Genomic DNA, 15915 nt, shown 5'->3' with positions numbered 1-15915 from the left:
CTTGGTCGTCGTAAACGAACTCGTGATTTTGTTCATGATCACCATAAATTAGTGGACAACAATCAGAGACCTCTCCAAGCGACTGGACAGCAAGGAAGAGTGCAGGAATTTCTAGACAGCACCTAAGTTATTGCCAGACAGCAAGCAGGAACTGATTTGGATAGCAAGAGTTGGTGAAGACTAAAGGGGCGGCAGCTAAGTAGAGGGGGAGGAAAGAATTAGAGGGGATAATATAAATTAATTCCTAATGAGGGAAGAGATTAATTGGATGGAATTATTGTGGGATATTTGAATTGGACAGAGAGGGAGGGGTCGTCCATACAAGGGGCTTGATTAAGGGATTTGATTGGATGAATTAATTAGATAGGAGAGAGGGTAAGGGGGCTGGCCAAGAGAGGGGAGAGAGGTGACCACATTCGTTGAATGTGGAGGGCAATCAATGCTAATTAATTTAAGATTTTAATCAATCCAAGATTGAAGGGGATTTCCTAAAATAGGTTAATTAATTTAAGAAAGGATTTGAATTTCAAATTTATTTGGATTTAAATTCAAAACTTTCCAAATTAATATCAACTAATTTAAGAAATAGGGAAATTAAGAAGGGAAAGGGACTAGGGGGCCGGCGGCTTGGGTTGGTGGTGGAATTAGGGTGCTGGGGAGTTAGGCCGGTGGTGGTGGGGCTTAGGGTCAGCAGGTGGAGGAGGAGGAAGGGGTAGTGGTGCTCGGCCTAGAGAGAGCGAGGGGAGAGGTGGCCGGCCTAGGATTAGTGGAGATGGGGGTTTTGGCCAAGAGAGAGAGGAAGGGATTTGGCCGGTGGTTTAAGGGGAAGAGAGGGAGGATGGAGAGTGCAACGTCGACCACGAACCCGGACGCTTCCTGCTGTTGGTGGGTATTGCGATGCCCTCACCTAGGGACTTCTTCTAAGCTCTCTCTTAGGACTCTCAAATCTCACCAAGAAAACAAAAGTACATAAAATAACATAATGTCATTCATTATCCCTCAAAGGAGGGGAGGCTTTAAATAGCCAATACAATGAAGAAAAATACAAAGACCAACTTGCCCCTAGGGCATACACATGACTAGGCCCTCAAGTGGGGGCATAAAAGAAAAGTACAATAAAAATCATAAACTAATACATCAATAATAAATCTAATACAATGATAATCAAAAGTAAAGCGGTGCAATTGTGGCCGTAGATCGACGGCCACGCCTCTGGTAGACTCTCCAAGGTTGGATGCCCTCATCACTTATGTTAAAAAGGTAGAGGTAGACCTAAAAAGACTTGGTTAGAAAATATTTGAAATGATCTTTCTTTATTAAATTTAAACAAGAATTTGACTTTTAACATGACACAATGTAGAAAAAGTATTCATGTAGCCGACCCCACGTAGTGGGACAAAGGTTTGATGTTGTTGTTGTTGTCATCGTCATCTTGAAACCTTACACCTATTGAATTGAGATATCATTGAATAATTAATACAACATTATTTTATGGCAAGTTTTTTGTGATAAGGCTAATGATGATGATGACATTATTTTTCTAAGCTCAGAGAATGGTTGCATCACCTCAACATCAATGATGTGATGATGACGGCCCTTTCTTCCTCTAAGCTTAGGGAGTGAATGAGTCATCTTATCATGGATGATGATGGTTTTCCTTTTATTTTGGCTAATCTGTTGGGTTTATATTTTATCTGCTATTAGTGTAATTCTTCATCCATGGCAGTTGAATAAAAGCACTCTTAAGAAGAGTTGATTATCTCGTGCAAAGTTTATTGTTTTTATTTTTTTATGTGGAGTTTGCTAATCTGATTTTTTTACGTCATTTCAGGAAAGAATACAGCTTGAGACAGCTCGGTTATACAAGCAGGCTGGTGTGAATCCATTAGCAGGTTTGTATTGGATGGGCTTGTAATAGTCGTTTAGTTGCATATTCCACTTTCTATCTCCTCACATGCATTCCAACTTTACTGTATGTCTAGTTACTGGGATTTATGGATGAAGTGAATTTCAAATCACTCTGCATTGTCTTTCCTTTTGGGCTGACTCTTGCATATATAATCTATGGTAAATTAGGTTTCCAAGCATGCCTAGTAAACCTTCTAACTTCCTTCACCAGCATTTATTTTTCTTAAGTGTTTCTGCAGATATTATTTTCGTACCCTATTAATTGGTTTATTTTATTAATTTTACAGGTTGTTTCCCAACTTTGGCGACAATACCAGTTTGGATTGGCTTGTATCAAGCTCTCTCAAATGTAGCAAATGAGGTGAATGACAGATCATCTAAAGCATGGTTTATCTTACCCGATAATTTTGTTTTCTAAGGTTTTTTTGCTGAAATAAATTTGTTCTTACAAGATCAGGGCTTGCTGACAGAAGGGTTTTTTTGGATTCCATCGTTGGGAGGTCCAACAACAATTGCTGCTCGACAAACTGGTTCTGGAATCTCTTGGCTTATACCTTTTGTGGTAATAAAAAGTTCGACAATCCAGTTGATCAATGTTCATTTTCTATCATGATTGATCAGTAGAGAGACAAACCCAATTTTACTTGTATTTGATGGAATTCTATAACTTCCCATGCTTGCAATAACTTGTTTACCATTCTTCAAATACAATGAGTATAAATTTCTAGCATTGCATAGATTGTTATAATGTTGTCTCAGCTGAAGAATCAGATGAATAAAGAAAGGGAGTGAGATGCTAATTACAAAAAATTGTTAAGTATGGTTGCCATTTGAAATTTTTAATAGGATGCCATTCAATGCGATGTGGTAGACATGGATGATTTTCATGCCCTCCTTGGAGATCCATGACAGTTTGATGTGAGTGCTACGCACTGCAACAAGGATAATAGTCATCTATCTATTTCTATGGAATGAGAGGAAGACCCTGCTCTTTTCCTCAGCTCCGGAGACTAGAAACCCAATCATATTCCTACTTTGATAACAACCTCAGGGCCTTCATTTTTTACTTAGCTCAAGAATAGTGAATTCATTTCGCTGTTAGTGGCAAAGCTGCCCCCCTCTACACCTATAAGTATGCCAATAGAGTTTGAAGAATTATTAAAGGAATTTCATAACTTGCAGATGGCGGATGCAATGCTTGAACTCTTATCGTTCAGGGATATACACCACCAAACTCGACTTCATTCCAAGGACAAGTCTTCTTAATTATCCGCATTATTAGATGTGCCCAAAGGAGCACATTGTTTTGCAAGGCACTATTGACGGTAGTTACCTCGTCAACTCATCCAAGTGAGTGTTAGACCTTGCATCATACCCACCCTCCCACTGCCTAAGGAGGATAACTCATGGTGAATGTTCATGGACCGCTAGCCGAGCTACTAACAAAATTATAGTAAATATTAAGATATTTCAGACAAATTAGAAGGGTCAATATCTTCTTTAAGTTCGATTTCAAGTGTGGGTTCCATCAAGCCTATATGCATCTTGGAGACGAGTGGAAAATGGCATTCAAAATCATATATGATCTCCATAAGTAGCAACTAATGCCCTTTGAGTTATGTAACGTGTCTAATATCTCTATGCACCTAATAACCGAAACATGAATTTTTTACCAACCAACTTCTATCTATGGGCTTCATCATCAATGGGCAAGGCACTCAAGTGGATGACGTGAAGATTCGGAGCATCCAAGAGTGGCCTATACCTACGAGCATTCATGAGGTGTGAATTTCCATGGGCTCACTTCATTTTTTCGCCATTTTATTCGCAAATTTAGCATTCTCATTACACATTTTACCAATTCTATCAAGAAGGGAAGTTTAGCTAGGGAGACAAGCTTTAAGATTTTGAAGGAAAATTTTGAGGTTCGCATTGATTCTTACATTTCAAAACTTTGAATATCTTTCAAGTGAAAGTTAACATATGCATAATTAGAATTAGAGCCCTAATGAACCAATCGAATATTTCATTGAGAAGCTCAACGAAGCTCGACAGAAATGGATCGCTTGAAAATAAGAACTTGATGCATTCGTGAGGGCGTTACAACATAAGGAGCACTACTTAATCAAAAGGAGTTCATTTTACATAGCAACTATATATGAAATCTCAAAAAAGTTTATCATAGATGCATGTGTCAAGCATATGGCAGGCCATGTAAACCAAGCTGCAGAGCTTGAGCAAGTGCATATCAAGCAATGAGTTTGCATTCTAGATTAAATTCAAAGTAATCTATTAAACGAGCTTGAGCTTAAGCTTGGCCCGACCTAGATCGGTTTGTCAACTTGTTGAGCCAACTCGATTAATATAAATCTATAAATAAACATTTATAATAGCCTAATTAATAGTTTCTTGTCCAGATTCAAAATAAGAAGTCATGTTAGAAAATAAGTCAAGCTTGAGCTTTCTTATCGAGCTCAAACATTCAAGTTGAGCTGGAGCCTCATACTTTTCACTCTAGCCAAGCTCGAGTTTGAGCTAGGTATATGAACTTTGCTTGATTAAGAAAGAATTCAACTCGACTTGACTTGTTTACAGTCCTATTCACAACCATTGAAACTCACTTCTTCTAGTCGCAAATACGATAGGATGTCACTCATTTTGTTCAAATTTGCCGTACTTATCAAATTGCAAAGAGCTGAGCTCAAAATACAGGCACATATACTCTAGTGCCGTGCCCATACCAAATAATATCTAGGAAGATATCAACATGGATGTTCTTATGTTTATTGGATCACATCAAGGATCAGCTTTAAGCCCAAATCTTTTTGCTTTAGTCATGGATGTTTTTACTAGCATTTGTATATACTTTTTGCTAATGATATTCTTCTTGTTGATAAGACTAGAGAGGGAGTTGAAGGTAAACTTGAATTATGGTGGTCAACCTTAGAGTCTAAAGGTTTTCGTTTGAGAAGATCTAAAACTGAATACATGGAGTATAATTTTAGTAATAATAGATCTAATGGGGGATTGTGACTTTGGGCGATCAAGTCATTAATAAGAGTACATGTTTTGAGATATCTCAGGTTTATTGTCCAGAGTGATGGTGAAATAGATGGGTATATTATTTGTAGAATTCAAGTTCGATGGTTGAAGTGGAGGAATGCATCGGGCCTGTTGTGTGAAAGAAAAATACCCCTCAAACTTAAGGAAATTTTTTATAAGATGGTGAGACTTGCAATGCTTTATGTTGCAAAATGTTGGCTATTAAAAGAGAAATATACAATTAAGTTGAGATGACGATGCTCGAATGGATGAGTGGCTTTACTCTTATTAGAGATAGGATGCGAAATGAGCATATACCTGAAAATGTTGGTGTAGCTCCTGTGACAGATAAGATTAAAGAGAGTTGCCTTCTGACGATCCAGTTAGGAGAGTAGATGTATTAGATTTGACCTATATTAAAAGTGGTAGACGTAGCCCTAAAAAGGCTTGTTAAAAAAATATTATAAATGACCTTTTTTTTATTAGATTTAAATGAGAAATTGACTCTTAATAGGACACAATGAAAAAAAAAGGATTCATATTGCCGATCCCACGTAGTGGGATAAAGGCTTGATTTAATTGTTGTTGTAGTTTGTATGCCAATGAAAGTTAAATTATTGAAGTTTGATGAAGCTTTTAAAGCTTCATACTTGCAAATCTTTTTAAGTGAACATAATGTTCTCTTCTAAGATGGATATGGCAAAAATAAGAAGGATATGTTGAGATGATGGGAATAAAAATAGAGGAAATAATGAAGGCTAGAAAATGAATTTATTAGAGGGATGATAGAAATAGCATCTATGGAAGATGAAATAGTGGAAAAAGAGTTAGGTAGTTCTAGACATGTACAATAAAGAACAGACAATGCACATAGGAGATGAGTAGATGAAGTTATTGTAAGATTATGGATGACAGGTGATAGGGCCTAAGGTACATGGATAGAAGTTTTAAAATGTTATTATATGTTATTAGTTAACACCTCATCTAGAAATTAACAAGAATAAATGAAAAATAAAGATTCTTAAAGCCAGTCCCCAAGTAGTTGGGATAAGACTAATGACGCTGAATGCTTATTTGAATAGGTCCTCAGCATGATGATCTTCTGTTTATTGGTGCATTTTTATATTTGATGCAGGATGGACATCCACCCCTGGGCTGGTCTGACACAGCAGCATATCTTGTACTCCCTGTGCTGCTTATTGTTTCTCAGTATGTCTCGATGGAAATTATGAAGCCACCTGAGGTTATTCATCCTCATAAATTCTTCATTTCATTGTTCTGACAAGCAAGTGATTATTGATTCTGATTTACTAATGTTGAGGTTGAAATGACAGACTGATCCATCTTCCAAGAATACACTTCTCGTTTTTAAGTTTCTTCCTCTAATGATTGGCTACTTTTCATTGTCTGTGCCCTCAGGATTATCTATTTATTGGTAGGTATCCATAGAATTTCACTTAATATAGTTATATTCCTTATGTACTTCTTGCAATCATTATGTTTCTAATAAAGTTTGCGTAGCAGCTTTGTTGATTCTGTAATTCTATTGCTCAACAAAATCATCTAATTTTGATTTTGTTCCTATTCAATGATCAGGCTTACAAACAATATTCTCAGCACTGCACAGCAATTATGGCTGAGAAAATTAGGTGGTGCAAAGCCCATCGTAAGTCCTGATGCAGGTGACATCATAAGTGCTGGACAAGCAAAGCGTTCTGGAAGGAGTGGAGAAAGGTTTTATTCATTGTAACTTCTTTTATTTCTCCCTGTGTATCTGGATTTCTGATCGAGCCATTTATTATTAGGTTTAAGCAATTAAAAGAAGAAGAAGAGAGTAGAAAAATGTACAAAGCATCGCAAAGGGAGGAAGATCAGATTCTGGCATCTGATTCAGAATCCGATGAACTGACTGATGGAGAGTCCAAGGTTTGCGTGGCTTTTATTCCTTTTCTTTTTCGGTTTTCTGCACCAGGCAGTCTGCTAGGGCTTTAGTAGGATTTCATTTATGTAGTTAGTAAGTATTCTTATTAAATTCCTAATTGGTTTATTTGATCCAAGTTGAATTTGATTTGAAATCGACCTGAATTGTAAGAGATAAGTGTTTCACTAAAATTTGGTCAAATTGATTTATTGATTATATCTAAGCTAATTATAGCAAACACATAGTACTACTAAACACGAAATGGCTATTAGTTTCATGCTTATGCATTCATTTATGTAACTTAAATTTAATCCTTTGCACTTATCCAAGTTAATTGCATTTTGGGTCATTTCTTTGGTTACTACAGGTCAAAATTACTGGCATTGTTTTATAGAAAACTGTATCTATATCATTAAACAGCATCATTCATACATCTAACAAAGCTTTCTGGTAAATTCAACCTATTGAAATTATTGTGCTCGGTTGGATACATCAATTACATCATAACTCATCATGCATAGTGGAATGCAATAAGATATATAAAAGACATCCAAATTGATGATGTGAGCAGCCGGGGGGACAAGAAATTACCTTAAAATGGGAATAATGAATTCTTGATATGATGGAAAGTAAATATGTCAATCATAAGATTATTAACCAGAATCTCGCCCAGCAATTGGAATCTTAGGGAGAAGTAAATACTTGCCTAATCACAAATCACTTAGCAAAAGAAGAACAACTGGCTTTGTGGCACATAGGTTGCAATGAGGTGGTGGTGGGAGGTGATAAAAGGTTTGTTTGGGGTGATTGCATATATCTATTAAAATAGTTATAGATTTTTTTTTTTGGAACGGGGTATCCACCCGCTGCCACCCCCGAAAGGGAGCTTGGCGGCATGATTAATCCTCGCAAAATATTTTTTTCTTTTTGGAAAACTAGAGATGATATTATAAAATTTTTCAATTTTTGTAAAAAATGTGTACTAATTTTGTTGTATTGACCACAATCCAATAGATTTGACTGTGAAAGGTTGCTTTCCACTATAAAAGTTTCTTAAAATCAACAAGAAACATGCAACGACGCATAATTGTGGCTGCATTTGGGGAAGTAAAGCTTTGAAAAATTGCTGCAAAAGGGGGGGACCCAAAGTGGTATCTTAGGCATTGATCACATCTTCACCAAAGTTAGCCAAATTTTGCTTCTAAGCAAAATAAATGCTTGCTTAAACAAGTCTTCATGAAATGTTTTCATCTTACCCATTCAAGTCTTTTTATAGCGTTGTATCTTTATTACTTGTTACGAGCTTCAGTTCTGATTTGAGACCCCATAATTTGAGGGCTTTGAAGATAACGTGATGACCATGTTTTTGACAGAATGGAGCACATGATGAGTCATATGCTGCTACTACAACAGGCAGCAAAGGACTTCCAAATTACACTGGCCCAAGGAAGGGCAAAAGATCAAAGAGGAAGCGAACGGTGCAGTGATTGGCTTAGCAAATGACACTTTGGTCTCCTCCAATGGTCGATTTTATGTTGGAATGTAAAGTTGATTTTTAGCTGCAACTTATAGGCTTATGACTTTATGTTTATTCCATTATTCTTAATCATAAGATAAGATTATAACAAGCATATTTTCGGCAGCTTCAGGTCGGCCATCTTTGCCAGTTTTGTATGTCAATAAAACATTTGTCATTGAAATGCTATTTAGTCCGCAGAATGGTTGTTTTCAACGTATAAGTTGATAGCTTTTGCGGACGCTGATTATAATTAGATACGTGGTATTTTCATATATTCATACACCCAATTCTGAATATTTTTTTCGCTATTAAGGTTTTGTATGGGACGACATTCATACTGCTTCTTAAAGTATTTTTCTATCACAAAAATTAAAATTTTTGTAGTAAAAAGTTACTTTAAGAAGCAGTAAAAAAGCAAATAGGGAGTGGCCGAATGGATGGCCGATATTGAATCCCTTGATCGTGCACCGTTCGTTGGACATTTGAAGGCCTTAGTGATGTCAGAATTCAGTGATCCTGGGCTCGTTGGATTCGTCTCGTCGATCCGTTCGATTCGAGTACAAGCTCGTTAAAATCGGAGACCGTTTGGTAACTCAAATTGTGATTTGAACCTTCCAATAGCGCTTCGGGTCCTTGATTTGGATCCATTTGGGCTCGGATTGGGTTGAATTTGGTGTCATTGAATCCGTATTTCCGAGACGCTCAGTTTGACTATAAGCTCGCTGAAATTGGTGTTTAGATAGTCTCCAATTTAATTTTTGAAGCTTCCAACTCTATTCTGCCTCAAGATTAGTGTCTGATCAAGATAATATTTTGGTGACATATCAACATATATCAAGCCCATGTCTTCCTAGAAAAATAAAAAAAAATGGTTTGCGCAGAAAGAAAAAGAGAGATGCTTAAATTTGTATATTTTCAGATATGTTTAAGGTTGCTTCAAATGGGTTGGTGTAGTGAAAAAGTTTCCTCTAATTGAGCTGCGCCTAATAATTATGATCTTATATTTTCTTTGAATAAGATATTCATATCCATTCAATGCCGATCTCTCATATATGTCTATTACTCACAAGAAGATTCTAATTAAAAATATTTATATATATGAGGATGATAAATTAACTATTAATTCGCCATAGGTGATGATAAGAACATGTGTGAAGCTTTGTATGTAGCACATGTAGAAGTAGGCGTTATTATGGGCATACACACTATGAAAAATAGTGGATCCATGGATTTTCCAATACTATGGTGTCTATTCTAGAGCACAATCCCAATTTGTGACATACTTGAAACTAGTAAACGTACGAGTGAGATCATATAATTCTTCATGTATCTACTAGCAATAATACGCGATACAAAAACACACATGAATATCTCCCATACTAGAAGAGTGGTGTCTGAAAGTAACTCTAATATAGTGGCTACTAATATAATACCTTATGTTCAAGTTCGTCCTTAATTGATTTAGTGGTTAGAAAAATTTTTGAGAGAGAAAAAAGAATTAAAGCGGGCGATACATCTATATGCAGCGAAAAAGAACTTTCAGCTCAATGTGAAGAAATCAAGCAAAAATGCGAGATATATCCATTGCACTTCAAAAACTTGTTTATAGATTTTACGAGCCTAAAAGTTTGAAAAAGTTGAACATGTTTAAGATCACAAGTCATAAATTAGAATACATCTGTGCTTTGGATGTTATGATAAAATATCACAGACAAGCTCATTTATGGCTCATTGGACACATGACATTAATTTTGTTAGACCTAATTCGAATTTGAAGCAAAAAAACTATCATATCAAATATGAAGAGGGACTAAAATATTAATTTGTCTATAAAAAGGCTTTGCATTACTGTGAGCAAGCTATCATATATGTTAGAAGGCCATACAAAGTATCATTTCAAAAATTATCATCTTATTTGTGCATGCAACATAGAAAAAAAATCTAGTGATGCCGTTTGACAGTGAAGGACATTTTAAGTACATATATTTTGGGTGTTTCTATTCAAGGCTTCAAGACTACATGCCACCAAAGGTAGATTGCAGATGAAATATTTTTGAATATAAATTGTGAAGGCACTTTGCTCGTGGCAGTTGAACAAAATGTCAATACTTAGATTTATCCTATAACATTTGCATTAGTTGACTTAGAAAATAATGAGTCTTTTGTTGTTTGTTATGATCATACTATAATATTCAACATGCACAATGGAGAACATGATGTTTGTTTTGTTATAACCTCGACACTAATTACCAATACTTTAGGCACATTATGGAACTTGCACTCTTTTATGTGATGATGAATATCACATTGTAGTTCAAAATTGATATTTCCCCTAGTAATAGCACTTGGCTCTTAAAATTTTATAGAATATCTGCTTTCAACAAATACTTCAATAAAATTTGTGTCAAGAAATAAACATTAATTTCTTATTTAAATGGTAAAGTTGGTTTGGAGCGGTGGATAAGCTCCTAATTAAAGCTTAAGACTTGATTGTCTACGCCATTAATCAATTTGAACTGCATGTCTTAGATAGAGACCTCAACCGTGATGTTGATTTTTGAGGGAGAACATCTACATATAACAAGTTTGATGTTAAGGGTTTCTCACACAAACATGCATTGACTGTTGCTCAAGAATGGGGTGTCAATTACTACAGCTTATTCTGTCAATTTTGTATAAAAAAGTGATTGGTTGCTTATGCTAAGGCCTTCAAATAAGCAGAAAGATGCGGTGCAACGTAGGGAAACCAATGTGGAGTTAGGTGCCATAATTGACTTACTTAAGTGCTATTACCACTTTCGTTATGGATTATACTTTACTCTCTTGGTTATAGTAAGAATATTCATTGGTTATGGAATGTAATTGATATGTTATAGCTTTTGTTTTACTCTCTTCTATGATTTTCCATTGTCATATGTTATAGGCTTAATGCTCTTTATTATAAGCCAAGATGTGTCATAGCTATTATGACAATTTTTTGCTGTGTTATATATTTTTTGTTTTACACTTACATAAACAACTGTATTAACAACAATTATAATTACTGGATTTTCTTCTAACAATATTTGAAGCTCATCCTAATGCCCGAATTAGCCTTGTAGTTCTTTTAAAAAAAATTACCTTAAATCATCAATTCTTTCCTGATTGGCGATATCGTGCAATTTCTAAAAGCATTTTCATAAATTTTTTAAAAAATGTAAGTACATCACACTTTAATTTCTTCAAATGATAATGACTATCTAATTAAGCTATTTGACTCCTGTTTTAGTCGTCCATTAAAGGAAAAATTATTGCGTCCTCCCACCTGACGTAGAGATACGTCCTCCCAGAGTTAAAATCGCGCTAAAAAATGAGAAGTGCCGAGCAAATACCGAGCAATACCAAACAATAATGAGCAATATCATCATGTGAAGACCAATACCGAGTTATACCGAGCTATACCGAGCAATACCGAGCAATACAAAAAAATACCTAGTTTTTCCTAGAAAAAACTCGGTATTTTTTGTATTGCTCGGTATTGCTCGGTATAGCTTGGTATAACTCGGTATTGGTCTTCACATGATGATATTCCTCGTTATTATCAAATAATACCTAGCAATACCGAGCAAAAATCGAGTTTTTTGACGATGGGAGGATGTAGCTCTACGTCAGGTGGGAGGACGCAATAATTTTTCCCATTAAAGAGGCAACTTTCCCTATTCTAAATTTTATTTTAATCATGTTTAACCTATTAATTTAATAATTAAACATAATTAGTGTTAAAATTTTCCCTTTTATGTCTAAACTGCTGTGCCATATGTGCGTACTGCTAAGAAAAGCAGATTGCAAAAATGTATGAACACTGTTTACCTTTCCCCTTTTACCCCATTGGTAAGCCTGAGAATGGAGCTCTCCGCTGTCGCAAAGGCCAGCTCTTTTTTCCATCTCTTCTGACTACTGAGCTCCGGCAAGATAATCATAAACACTCACACTTTATCTGCCTCCTTTTGCTTCGATTTCAGGAGCTCAGCTTTAGATCGGGTTAACAATGACTGCGACCAAGCTGGATTCCATGGAGCTTGAGGCGATGCGCAAGGAAGATAGCTCATGGCATCCTTGCCGCATCTCCCTAAGGTTCTCTCATTTATTTGAACCGCACTCGATTTGCTTACTCTTCGTCTGATCGATGAGTTTTCAAGTGAATCCGCTGTTTGCTTCTTTTAGCCTTCTAAACGCTTGTGTTCTTGTGGAGCAATTGTAGGGAGTTATCCGATGATCTTCCTTATTTAGATTCTTGAGCGTTTCTTTTTACGTTCTACAGATTTTTGAGCTTTTTTTTTTTTCTCTTTTTAGAACTACTGAGTGAATTTGGTTTATTATTCCTTGTCAGCATATCATCAGCATGATCTATCCAGTAGGTACTGATCTATTTGTATGTCGTAAGCATTATTGCTATAATGATACAAATATGCATTGGTTGTTAATAATCCTTGTTGAGTGTGTATGCAGCTCTGGTGACCCCAATACTGGTATTGTAGTGGATTTCGGAACAGATGATGAGGAGGATGTAATATGCAACACAGAAGATGCTTTATCACGTTTGCGCTTTCGTTCAACTCCTCTACAAGGCGATGAATGTACCAATATCAAAGAAGGGGAACGTGTTCTTGCCTTGCAGAAAACTAAATCTAAAAGCTTGTTCGTTGATGCTACTATAGAGGAGGTATGCTCCTTTTTTATATAAATTTGAGATGGCATGGTACAGTGCAAATTTAGTAAAAAAAATCTGCGTGGCTGCACAAAATAAATTAACCCAAAAAATATGCATCGATCACGGATTGGAGTCCGAAAGTAGAGCTACGTCTAGACTCCGCACGGAATAATATCTCCTTCCAGAGAGCTATGATTGTGCAATTTGTAATTAATTAATGCAATAGTTTATGAGATATACCTGTATGCCCATATGGATATCTTTTACATATGCATATTGCTAGAAATATGATTAAGGTAAAGGGAACTTGAAGGAAACACAGTAAAGGTAAGATGAATATAAGTTGAATAAAAACTTCTGCATTATGTACAATTAGGACTATCTACAACACCTAATAGGAATGGATGGTAGCGAAGTATTCTTAAAGATAGAAGTAGCTGTTGTAAGGATAATGATGATGATGATGATGATTTATGTTGAAGTACCAAAGAATTCCTATAAAGCTTAGGTGACCTAAATAATTTTTGTAAAATGATGCAGGACAAACTTCAAAAACTTCAAAAAAACTCCAGCCTTTTTGGCTATCCTCCAGTTCAATTTTACTGTGTATATCATCACCAATTTTCAGATTTCCTTCTTAATGATTTTGTTTTCTTCGAGTGCTTACTCTCTTTTATTTCTTTTTCACCTTCCTTCACAGCCAAAGAGAGTGAAACACTCAAAGCGGGTGCACTGCAGATGTACATTTCAAATAAAATGGCTTAATTCTGAGTTGAAAGGGGAAACTGTGACTGTTCCATCCAAGTCAATTCTAAAATTGTCAGATAGAAGCATTGATGAACATCAAGTCTTTTCCAGATTCCTGAATGTTTTGAAATCTGAAAATGGGGGTGAAACTCCTTCAGTCATTTCTTTTTCTGAAGAAAGTTCCTGTGAAGCGGAATTTATTGGAATATTAGAAAAACAAGTGGAAGAGATCAGCAAGTTGGTTGATGGAACAAAAGCATCTTTTTCGGATCTTTTTGAGGAGGTGAAAAGTGGTTAGAATCCAATCTTTGCCCTTTGACAGTTGCTTGAACAGAAGTATTGCTTTTAGCTTTTAATCAGATGTTATTCTTATCATCATGATCTGAGTGTTGTTAATTCCATCACCTTAATTTGGTATTTAGATGATGCATTTGTGGAAAGAAAGCTGTGATCTAATTGCACTCGTTCTTCCTGTTCTTGGAAAAGCCCCCAGCAATGATCTTTTTACAACCTTTTTAATCTCAAAGAACCTGCAATTAAATCTGTGATGGCAAATATACCTCTACTACACAGGAAGCCTTTTTCGCTTCAGCAATAGAGTACTGAAAATGTATTGAATATAATATCTCTTACATTTAAAAAAATTGGACTAGGTATGTGTAATATAGAGGACTGCAGTTGAACTACTATATGTGCAACGCCTCAGTCCGGGAATACAGAAAAAACAGGAATAACAGAAATGGGTGAGATGGATGACTTATTCATTTAAACTGGAAAATTAGCTTGAAACAAAGAGACAAAAAAAAAAAAAAAAAAAAAAAAAAAAGATTTAGATATAAAACCACATCAACAATCTCCTCCTTACTTTTAAATTGAACATACCTAATTAGAAACATCATTCAAGAGTTATAATACTGAAATTTTCTTAAAGGCAATGTCTCAGCTAGATTATGATCGTTAGAAATCTTATGATCTTTACCAAATCTTTAATCGCCACATCCACGATAAAATAAAATTTTATATCGACATACCTAAATTTTTCATGATGAATATGATTATTTGGTAAGCGTACAACTGCTTGATTATCACAGTAAATAGGTGCAATGTATATTTCCTTTTGTTCAAGTAGCTCACATAGTAGTGTTCTTATTCATGCGGTCTTCTTTACAACCTTAGAAACTGCAATGTATTTAGATTCTATGGATAGGTTGCAAATATTATTCTATACTCATTATGTTTCAACAAAACTGATTAAAAATGTAACAAATCTAAATTAGCATAATCCTGGATTGCTTCCTCATGTGGAGCTGCATAATTGTATCTTAAACCCAAGTTATGTGTGCCACTGAGATGCCTTCAGACCCATTTTACATCTTTCCAATGATTCTTGCCTGGATTAACTATATATCTGCTAACTACACTTAACACGTGAGCAAGGTGAGGGCTGCTACAAACCGTGACATGCATGATACTCCCAACTACATTATAATGAGATGCACTTAACTTATATCTTCTTTCGTCTTTATCCATTGCTGACCGATCTTGATTCGAACATTTTATTCTTTGCATCAAACATTTTAAAACTCTTAATGTTTTAAGACAAACTTTTCCATCAAGCATTTCAAACCTCTTAAGCATATGCTTCAAGAATAAATTCTGAGATAAAAAACAGTTCTTTAAAAGTTTTGTTCCTCCTTATCTCAATTCCAAGTATCATCTTTGTAGGATCCGAACCCTTCATCTCAAATTCATTTTGAAGCAATTCTTTTGCTTTTGAGACTTCATTATAACCTTACTAGCAATAAGCATGTCATCGACAATCTCAAATCCATCTTGAAGTGATTCCTTTGCTTTTGAGACTTCAATCATTGTTTTACTATCAATACGCATGTCATTGTTAGACCGGTCCAGTGGACCGGTTCAGCCGGTCCGCACGGGACCGGCCGAGTCGTGAAACAGGCGACTTGTTTCGCCTGGGCGGAGGCCACGCGCACCGCTTGCCTTGCGGGAGCCAAATAGGAAGCTTTTTTGGGGAAATTAAGAGGGGAATTTGAATGTAGGGACTGTTTAGGGATTTCCTTTTGATTT

The 15915-nt window shown here is 35.8% G+C and overlaps 2 protein-coding genes across 4 annotated transcripts in view; both read left to right on the top strand.

Annotated features, from left to right (window-relative positions):
• Positions 1-8607, top strand: part of LOC110115834 (inner membrane protein PPF-1, chloroplastic) — a 16148-nt gene extending 7541 nt beyond the window's left edge. The window contains exons 4-11 of the mRNA XM_020849211.2: positions 1832-1892; positions 2196-2269; positions 2366-2470; positions 6086-6193; positions 6285-6385; positions 6547-6684; positions 6756-6876; positions 8245-8607. Coding sequence (XP_020704870.1) covers positions 1832-1892; positions 2196-2269; positions 2366-2470; positions 6086-6193; positions 6285-6385; positions 6547-6684; positions 6756-6876; positions 8245-8358 — 822 coding nt within the window. The 3' untranslated portion in view covers positions 8359-8607. The remainder of the gene's footprint in view (positions 1-1831; positions 1893-2195; positions 2270-2365; positions 2471-6085; positions 6194-6284; positions 6386-6546; positions 6685-6755; positions 6877-8244) is intronic.
• Positions 8608-12190: 3583 nt separating this feature from the next.
• LOC110115831 overlaps positions 12191-15915 on the top strand; it is a 15077-nt gene continuing 11352 nt past the window's right edge. For 2 of the 3 annotated variants that reach the window (XM_020849209.2, XM_020849207.2), the window contains exons 1-4: positions 12191-12296; positions 12392-12503; positions 12879-13092; positions 13781-14120. In XM_020849209.2, coding sequence (XP_020704868.1) covers positions 12418-12503; positions 12879-13092; positions 13781-14120 — 640 coding nt within the window. In that variant the 5' untranslated portion in view covers positions 12191-12296; positions 12392-12417. The other variant, XM_020849208.2, reaches the window with a different exon arrangement.

The sequence above is a fragment of the Dendrobium catenatum genome, unplaced genomic scaffold (assembly GCF_001605985.2).
Source record: "Dendrobium catenatum unplaced genomic scaffold, ASM160598v2 fragScaff_scaffold_315, whole genome shotgun sequence".
Lineage (NCBI taxonomy): Eukaryota > Viridiplantae > Streptophyta > Magnoliopsida > Asparagales > Orchidaceae > Dendrobium > Dendrobium catenatum.
The sequence above is the reverse complement of the archived record's forward strand: the minus strand, read 5'-3'. Positions and strand labels throughout refer to the sequence as shown.